General features: G+C 69.5%; 2 protein-coding genes across 2 annotated transcripts in view; both read left to right on the forward strand.

The window, feature by feature from the left end:
• Positions 1-4,668, forward strand: part of CHLNCDRAFT_137251 (hypothetical protein) — a gene marked incomplete at both ends in the record, with an annotated part of 5,257 nt that extends 589 nt beyond the window's left edge. The window contains 13 exons of the mRNA XM_005844966.1: positions 128-382; positions 656-702; positions 1,062-1,144; positions 1,430-1,524; positions 1,791-1,883; positions 2,167-2,253; positions 2,456-2,548; positions 2,749-2,899; positions 3,162-3,331; positions 3,560-3,644; positions 3,862-3,952; positions 4,289-4,383; positions 4,565-4,668. Coding sequence (XP_005845028.1) covers positions 128-382; positions 656-702; positions 1,062-1,144; positions 1,430-1,524; positions 1,791-1,883; positions 2,167-2,253; positions 2,456-2,548; positions 2,749-2,899; positions 3,162-3,331; positions 3,560-3,644; positions 3,862-3,952; positions 4,289-4,383; positions 4,565-4,668 — 1,449 coding nt within the window. The remainder of the gene's footprint in view (positions 1-127; positions 383-655; positions 703-1,061; positions 1,145-1,429; positions 1,525-1,790; positions 1,884-2,166; positions 2,254-2,455; positions 2,549-2,748; positions 2,900-3,161; positions 3,332-3,559; positions 3,645-3,861; positions 3,953-4,288; positions 4,384-4,564) is intronic.
• Positions 4,669-7,226: 2,558 nt separating this feature from the next.
• CHLNCDRAFT_137253 (hypothetical protein) overlaps positions 7,227-8,690 on the forward strand; it is a gene marked incomplete at both ends in the record, with an annotated part of 3,931 nt that continues 2,467 nt past the window's right edge. The window contains 4 exons of the mRNA XM_005844967.1: positions 7,227-7,430; positions 7,541-7,624; positions 7,799-7,952; positions 8,112-8,524. Coding sequence (XP_005845029.1) covers positions 7,227-7,430; positions 7,541-7,624; positions 7,799-7,952; positions 8,112-8,524 — 855 coding nt within the window. The remainder of the gene's footprint in view (positions 7,431-7,540; positions 7,625-7,798; positions 7,953-8,111; positions 8,525-8,690) is intronic.

An 8,690-nucleotide genomic window follows, 5' to 3' on the forward strand; every position in this document is an offset into this window, starting at 1 on the left:
GACGGCCAGTGCCACCCGTCGCCCGCCCGCCGCGCTGCACGCCCCGAGCCATGCCCAGCACTCCCCCCCGACCCCACATCAACACCACCCCAGCACCCGCGTGCCTCCCTCCTACCCGTGGCTGCAGGTGTGGGACATGGTGATTGTGGGGGCGGGCGTGGCGGGCGCGGCATTTGCCTACCAGCAGGGCTGCTCAGGGCGGCGTGTGCTGCTGCTCGAGCGAGACCTCTCGCAGCCAGACCGCATTGTGGGGGAGCTGCTGCAGCCGGGAGGCTACCTGCTGCTCAAGCGGCTGGGCCTGGCGCACTGCTGCGACGGAATCGACGCGCAAAAGGCGGGTGCAGGGGCCGGGCCGGGGTTTGGGCGGCGGGGGGCGGGCCGGGTGATGCGCCTGGAAGCTGGCCCGGGCAGGGCTGGGCGGCTGGGGCGGTCTGGTGGCGGGCCTGCCTGCATGTGTGTGTGCTTGCTGGCGCAGCTGGCGGCCGGGCCGGCGCCGCGGGTGCGCAGCTGGCCAGCGGCTGCCGGCACGCGGTTGCTTGGCAGCAGCGGACCAAGCACGGGGGTCGCTCCGCGCATCCCGACCCGCACCCCCGGGCCTGCCCTGCCTCGCCCACTACGTTACTGCCCGTGCCGCCGCCGCCGCCGCCCCCTGCAGGTGCACGGCTACTGCATGTTCAAGGAGGGGCGGGAGGCCAAGGTGGCGTACCCCACAGAAGGCATGGGCGATGACGTGGCGGGGCGCTCCTTCCACCACGGCAGGCGTGTGGGCGGGGCGGGGGCCGGAGGCTGGCTGGCTGGCCGGCCGGCTGGAATGGCTGGACTGAATGGAATGGATGGGCTGGATGGGCCGAGGGGCGCTGCTCGCATGCTCGCATGAACGAGCGGCGCTGGCTGATGGGCGGCCCGGCTGGCGGGCCGGGCACCCCAGAGCCGAGCAGCTGCACGGCAGGTTGGCGGGGAACTCTGGTGGCACGTGGCAGAAAGGCGGCATGTGCAGGGTCGGCGTCGTCTGCGCATCCCCACGCCCCCCACCGCCGCGGCCGGCCCACCCCCGCCTGCAGGTTTGTCCAGAACCTGCGCCAGGCGGCGGCCAGCCAGCCCACCGTGACGGTGCGCCAGGGCTACGTGCGTCGGCTGCTCAACGGTGAGGAAAGCGCGGGCTGGGGACCTGGAGGGCTGGGGGCCTGGAGGGCTGCAGCCCTGGCAGGGGTGTGGGCAGGCCCTGCCGGATGGCGCCCCTGCAGCAGATGCAGTCCAGAGGTGGCAGCTGCGGGCCGCCCCCCCTCGCCTGGCCGCGTCTGCAAACGCGACCTCTAGCAGCCGCCGCCTCCGGCCGCCGCCTCCAGCCGCCGACACCAGCTGTGCATGGCAGCGCCTGCGCCTGCACACTCACCTGCGCGTGTCCGCGGCCCCCCTACCTGGCCTGCAGAGGACAGCGGGGAGTGGGAGGAGGGGCAGGCGGTGACGGGAGTGTGCTACAAGGGCGGCGACGGGCAGGACCACGACGCGCACGCACACCTGACGGTGGGTGGAAAGAAGGCATGGGATGGGGGAACAAACACGGGCGGGCGCCAGCTGGGCCGGCGTCGCCGCCAGCCCCCCAGCCAGCTGGGGGGACGCCAGCCGGCCTTGGGCGTGCCGGGCCGATGCACGGCCGCCGGCCGCCGGCAGGGATGGCGGGCCGGCAGCCTGCACGGCGCTGCCCTCCCCGCCACCCGCCTCACCGCCCACCAACCCACCGCCTCTCCTCCGCCTTCCCCTGCTCCCCGCCCGGCGCTCCCCACCCACAGATTGTGTGCGACGGCATGTACAGCTCCTTCCGCCGCAAGCTGGCGGTGCCCGACGTGCACCACCCCTCCTTCTTCATCGGCCTGCTGCTCAAGGTGGGTGGGGCGGGTGTGGTGTGTGTGTGTGGCTGTGTGTGTGTGTTAGCATGTGTGTGTGCGTGTGGTGATGGTGGGGAGGGAGCCGGGCGAGGGACGCTAAGATTCGGCAGCGGGCCTGCCTCTGCTCTCCATCTGCCCTGCCCCCAGTGCTGCCCCCCACCCCCACCCACCTCCCCCTTCGCCACTCCTGCTCTCCGCCGAGCCTCTGCCTGCCTGCCCCCTTTCTCGTACCCTCCCGCTGAGCTCCAGCCTGCCTCCCCACCCTGCCCGCCTCTCGCAGGACTGCCCGCTGCCATACAGCAACTACGGCCACGTCATCCTGGGCAAGCCCTCCCCCGTCCTCTTCTACCCCATCTCCGCCACAGAGGTGGGCAGCCGACGGCGGCTGCGAGCGCAGGCGGGCCTGGGTTCAGCGCCACTCGCTGCTGCTGTTGCGGGGGCGGCCGGTTGAAGCGGGTGTGCGCCGGCCGACCGGTCCAGCTGCTGCCGCCCTGTGCTGGCCCCACTCCTGTGCTGACCGCTCGCCTTCTTGCTTTCCTCCCTCCCCGCGGCTGCCACCTTCCCGGCAGGTGCGGTGCCTGGTGGACTACCCCGGCGAGAAGCTGCCCAGCGTGTCCAGCGGGGAGCTGGAGTGGTACCTTCTGGATACCGTGGCACCACAGGTACCGCTCTCTACCATAGCATGCACCGCACTGCGGCGCCGCGGGTGTCGCTCCGACGGGGGGTGCGCTGCTTCAAGGGCCCGGGTACCGGGCGGCCGGCCTGTCAGCAGGCCGCTGCGCCCTCGGCTGCGGCCCCCGGGGGGCCTCACGCCAGCTGAGTGCTGGTACCGCTGGCCCTCCGCCGCCGCCTGCCCCCGCAGGTGCCGCCGCAGCTGCGCACCGCCTTTGAGGCCGCGGTCAAGCACGGCCGCATCCGGTGCATGCAGAACAAGCAGGTCACCAGCCAGCCGCTGCACCCGGCGGGGGCGCTGATGCTGGGGGACGCCTTCAACATGCGCCACCCGCTGACAGGTGGGCTAGCGGCGGGGGTGGCGGGCTGGCGACGGGGAGTGCGGTGCTGTTGCCTCCAGCGTCGGGGGGTGCTGACGTGGCGCCAGCCCAACGCCCTCTGCCCCTCTCTAACTTGGAGGGTACCTCCGCCTGGCCTGCCTGACTGACACTGGCCGAAGCGACAACACGCCTCCCCTCCCCTCCACCCACCTGCGCCCCTCCCAACCCTCCCATGTCGTGCCCCCAACCCAGCGCCCCCCTGCCGCCTGCCGCTGCCCCGCAGGCGGCGGCATGACGGTCGCCTTCTCAGACACCAACCTGCTGTGCGACATGCTGCGCCCGCTGCCCACCTTTGCCAACAAGCTGGCCACCTCGCGCGCCACCTCCACATTCTACGTGCGCCGCAAGCCCGTGTCCGCCACCATCAACACCCTGGCCAACGCGCTGTACAAGGTGGGCCGGTGGCGGTACCGCAGCGGTGGTACCATGGCGACGGTACTGCAGCGGTGCATGGCGGCGGTGCACGGTTTCGCTTCTGGTGGTGGTGGAGTGCTGCGGCGCGGCAGGGAGGCACGGAAGGAGGGGTGGAGGGGTTATGGCCAGCCGCGCCCTGCCCTGGCGTACGTACCTTCATCGCGACGGCAAGCGTGCCGACTACACTGCTGCCTCCGCCGCCCGCAGGTGTTCTGCGCCAGCGACAGCCGAGCGCACGAGGAGATGCGGCAGGCGTGCTTTGATTACCTGGCCCTGGGGGGCATGTACTCAAGTGAGGGCCCGCCTGCCTGGCCATGCCTGCCTGCCCGCCTGCCTTGCTAGGTAGCCGCGTGGCCAGCGCGAGCCCCGCTGCCTGCGCCGCTGCGCTGGTCGCACCGCTGCGCTCGCTTCGCACCCCGCCGTGCTCCTGCCCCCCCCACCCCCCTGACCCCGCCGTGCCTGCCCCTGCCTCCTGCTCTGCCCTCTCCCCACCCCGCACACATTCGCAGCGGGCCCCGTGTCGCTGCTGTCAGGCCTCAACCCGCGCCCCTCGGTGCTGGTCATGCACTTCTTCATGGTCGCCCTGTACGGCGTGGGCAGGTGGGGCCCTCCCCTGTGTGTGTGTGTGTGTGTGTGTGTGTGTGACACACAGTGTTGCAGATGCCCAGCTGGTCAGGTTGCGAACACTGCCTTGCATCTGCGGCACGGCCCTCCCTCCTGCGTTCTATACTGGGAGGCGTGTGGGTGTTGCCAGCCGTGCCATACATGGGCAGCACAGGCAGCTTGCGGTGGGCCTCTGTGGTTTTGAGCTTGCAGCGGGCGTGCGGCAGGATAGGGTGGCAGAGCAGCGCGTCTGGCAGTGTGTGAGGCCTGCCGTAGGGGCTACCCAGGCTCCCTGGCTGAGCCCGGCGCCTGCCTGCCGCCCCCGCTGCGCAGGCTGCTGTGGCCGCGGCCCACGCTGCGCGGCGTGTGGCTGGGCGTGCTGCTGCTCTACTCGGCCGCCTGCATCATCCTGCCCATCATCTGGAAGGGTAGGTGGCGCGGGTGCGGGCTGGCGGCACACGCAGCGCCTGCTGCTGGAGCGTGTGGTGTGGCGGCACTGCCGCAGACGTTTGCTCCTGCCTGGGACCTGGCCTGCGGAGCCCCGGTTGCTCATGTGTGTCTGCCGTAACACTGCGTCCTGCAATTGCCGCTGCTGCCTGGCACCCGCAGAGGGCATCCGCGCCGTGTTCTTCCCCTTCCTGGCGCCCAGGCCGCGCCTGGCGGGCATGCAGCGCTCGGCGGCGGCGGCGGCGGCGGCGGCCAAGGAGGCGTGACGCCTCGCCACCCGCCGTGCAGCGACGCCAGGCACCTAGGCGCCAGGCCTGCTCTCTCCTTTCATTCAATAACATGATTCCATTCTTTGAGTGGCCGCACCTTATCTCCTTATCTTGGAGCCAAGTGGCTCACAACCGTGTGACCCCTGGCTTGGAGCGTTTCCTCCTCTTGGTGATGCAGTCGTCTCACTCTTACCTCTAGCTGCAGCCCCCTGCTCCTAAATCCCAAGTGCAAGCAGACCTACACAATGCAGCTCTCGTGCACCGGCTGGTACCAATGTCTTCACTGTTGCCGCAGTCTGCTCAGGCGGCACTGAAATTTTGGTCTGCGCCAGGCGATGCAGCGGCATCCAGCCGCAGCCGTCAGTAGCGGTGGCAGCTTGCCCAGCGGCTGACAGATGCAACGTCTTGGTGGTGGTGGGCAGGAGGGTGCAGACAGCCCCCCAAACAGGCGCCAGCCATCAGGGCCACGCACAGCGCACTGGCCAGCACGGCGCGCACGAGGTCGGCATCGGCGGCAGAGCGCAGGCGGTGAATTGTGAAGGGCTCCCCGCCGCTGTGCCCGCACTGGACCTGCAGGCAGCGGCGGGGTGGCCCAGCAGCAGCGTGGCGCAGGGCTCCTGGGGCTGGCAGTGGCAGCTCATTACCACTCGTCATGCCTATTCGTGCGCACCTGGAAGGTCTGGGCCGCCAGCGACTGAGCCCTGCTGGCCTCTGGCTACCTCCCGCTTCTCTCCTGGCAAAGCCTTGTGATCGACATGGCACCAGCAGGAACAATGACCTCCCTTTCAATGGCAGAGCCTCTCTGCTGCCCCTCACCCGACCCCCGACATTCCGCCCTGGGCCCACACGACGCCCTGCTCGCAAATGGAGAGCCATGCGCAAGGAGAAGAGCAAGGTGGGTGCTGTCAGATTGCCAAGGACGGGCACGAGGGCACAGGGCCCCGCCGACCGTCAGGGCGTCGGTGACGGCAGCCCTCGCAGCGAGCAGTGGGTCTGGACAGGGACAGGCAATTCGTGCCTTGGTGCGGCCCCCTGTTCTGCACCATCGGCTGTGCGCAACGGGATCGTCTGGTGCACTGGGTGGTGTGGTGGGCATCTCCAATGAGCTAAGGGCAGTACCAATTGGCCGCCCACGCTAGAAAACCCTAACCCGCAAGCGGGTGCTCGTCGCAAGGCCCCTGCTGGGAGAAGCGTGTCATTGCTTTGGCATTGCCCTCCTGAAAGTGGCTGCCTCGCCACTGCATCCCAGCGCTGCAGCAGCCGGAACCGGCCTGCCACATCTGGGCAGCACTTCACGCCTCCTGATCGAGAACCTCTTGCTGAGCGGCCTCCTCCATCTCCAAGCAGCCGCGACCTGCCGGCCTGCTGTGGGGCAGCCTGCGCCGTGTTTTGGCGGACACACCTGATACCTCAACCATGCTGGAGGTCTCCATCGCCCCATGGGGTTGCCCCACAGCAGTTGGATGTACCACAAGCACGCACTGCGCCTGTGCCTTGCACAGGGGTGTGCAGCGGCGGCAGCGGCGGCCACCCTCAGGTGCGCTTCGTCGCCCCCCTGCTGCCCCCCGCGGCCAGGCCGCGGGTCCATCTGGCCATTATGCTTACCTGGACGCGGTTCGCACACACGGTGCGCAACGCGGTCGGTCGGCGGCGGGGGAAGCGGGCACCCCTTGCCTGGTCAGGGCGCCAGCCAGGCCTCCCCGGGGCCCGCCGCCCGGTGGAACCGATCTGTGATGGCATGTTGTGGCCCATACACCGCTTTCGCGTTCAAAACAACGCTGTGGATGGGGCAAAAGATGGTGGTGCAGTTGCCCGGAAGCTGCCTGCCGCCTTGCCTGGTGGCGACGGGAAGGCCCCGTTCGTGGCGTGCGACACGGCGCACCACGCGGAGATGGTCCGGACAGCTGGCGCGTAAAGGTAAAGGTGGGGAAGAGCCTCTACAAGCTTCACTTCCCGGTTTTAACGTCTAGCTTTAGACCATTATTTGATCTGCCCGACGCGCCAAGTGCAGTACCCCCCACTAGTAGTGAATGGGTCCCGGGGAGGCCTGTGCCGAAGCCTTGGCGATTCTATTAGGCGTTCCCGAAGGAATTGGCTTGGATTGGCGCTGAGCCGGTCAGCTATGCCGCGTTTGTCCTCACAAAGTTTCGACATGGGAGGAATCGAACCTGTGCCCTCTCGGAGGGTTTAGACACTAGCGTGCCAGTCATGTATATAAGCCGCCCGCCGATGCAGGTCGAGGCATTCCAGTCCCCTGCTGCCGGCGCCCTCCACGCTGCCACCGCCCTCCCCACCCACCTGACCCTGCTGGATACAAGCCTGCCCTCTCCCAACACCCCCAACACCCCCCAATCCTCTAAGGTGAGTGACATACATCGTTTGTGGGCAGGCAGCAATGGGCTAGCGCAGTAGGTTTGTGGATGGGCAGCAGCAATGGGGCCAGCGCTGAGGGGGCGTAGGCTCAGCTGCCATTCCAGCTTCTGACCACCCACGCCAGCCCTGCTGGGCCCTCTTGACCTGCTGCAGCCCTCCAGCAGCCAACCCCAGGAGACGCCATGGCCCCCGCCAATCCCAGCCGGCTGCCCCAGGTGCTGCTGCTGGCCGCCGTCGGGCTGGCTCTGATGGCGGCCTCCGCCGCCGCCGATGACGCCGTGGCGGCCTCCACTGCTGGCCAGGACCCCTGGCGCAAGGGCGAGACCTGGCCCACCTTCAAGGGACCCCGCGGCAAAGACAAGCGCCCCATCTTCTCCTCCTTCAAGGTGAGGAGCAGGCTGGAGGGGCTGGGGGCGACTCGGCCTTGCCCTTCCTGCCGCTGCCCTCCTGCTCCCTGCCTCTCCTGCTCACCTTCCCTCCCCTCCCGCCGCCGCAGGAGTATTCCGCGTTCTGCGACAAGACCTGGCCCGACCCCAACACCCCCGCTGGCTGCAAGCCACCCAAGGGATCCGGCCTCAAGGTCAGCTGCAGCGCTGAGCGTGGCTGCCTGCGCCGTGCCTCAGCAACAACAACAACAAGGCAGCACCGCCGCTGGCTGCCAAAAAATGTCTACCCCCGACCAGATGCCTGCCTGGCTGCGATGCACGGCGCTGACCCTCCCCACCCTCCACACGCCTCACCTGCGCTCCCGCAGTTCAACCCCAAGCGCATGCCCAAGGGCGTGCTGCCCTACGGCGCCTGCACCGGCAGGCCTCTGGACCACAAGGAGCACACCATCAACAAGGACGCCAACGCCACCCGCCCCGCCAAGCCCGTGCCGCCGCCTAAGAAGTACCAGCCCGCCAAGTGTGAGTGCGTGCCGCACGTTGGGCTGGCCTGGCCCGCTGCTGCAGCCGGGGCGTGCTGCTGTGCTGCCTGCCCAGCTCTCTGCACCGCGCACACATCTGCCCTGCACGCTGCTCCTCTCTGAAACCTCCCACACCGCCCCCGCTGCCCCGCTGCCGCAGCCTCCGGCAACCAGGGCAAGCCCTGGGGCTATGGCAAGCCCGCCGGCCGTCGCCTGCTGAGCGGCGAGGAGGGCGCGACCGTCATGCGTGCCGCGCACGTGCGTGCCACTCGCACCCACCGTCGCCTGCACCAGGCCGGCGGCGGCGCCGACCAGTGCCCGGGCCTGCAGTGCGTCACCAACATCCCCAGCCTCGCCCTCGACTTCTCCCTGCCCCTGGACTTGCCCGACGGCTCCACCCTGGACCTGGGAGAGGTGATCGACCCCTCCACCATCGTCAACGACTTCCTGGCACTCACCGGCGGCGCCCTCTGCGACCTCTCCTTCTCTGGCGCCGACATCGCCAGCGGCGCCTGGCTGGCCCAGCTGATCGGCCGCTCCAACTCCTCGCTGGCACAGAAGGCCGGCTCCCTGGTGCCGCTGTTCAAGTGAGCGCGGCGGCCCTGCCTGTGGCTGCGCTGCGCCCGCTGCCTTGAGCTGGTGGTGCCGCTGCGGCCGCTGGTACTGCTTGCAGAGCTGCTGCTACTGCTGCTGCTGCCAGCCGCTGCCGCTGCTCACCTCACTCACCCCGCCTCGCCCC

Source organism: Chlorella variabilis (genome assembly GCF_000147415.1).
Source record: "Chlorella variabilis unplaced genomic scaffold CHLNCscaffold_19, whole genome shotgun sequence".
Lineage (NCBI taxonomy): Eukaryota > Viridiplantae > Chlorophyta > Trebouxiophyceae > Chlorellales > Chlorellaceae > Chlorella > Chlorella variabilis.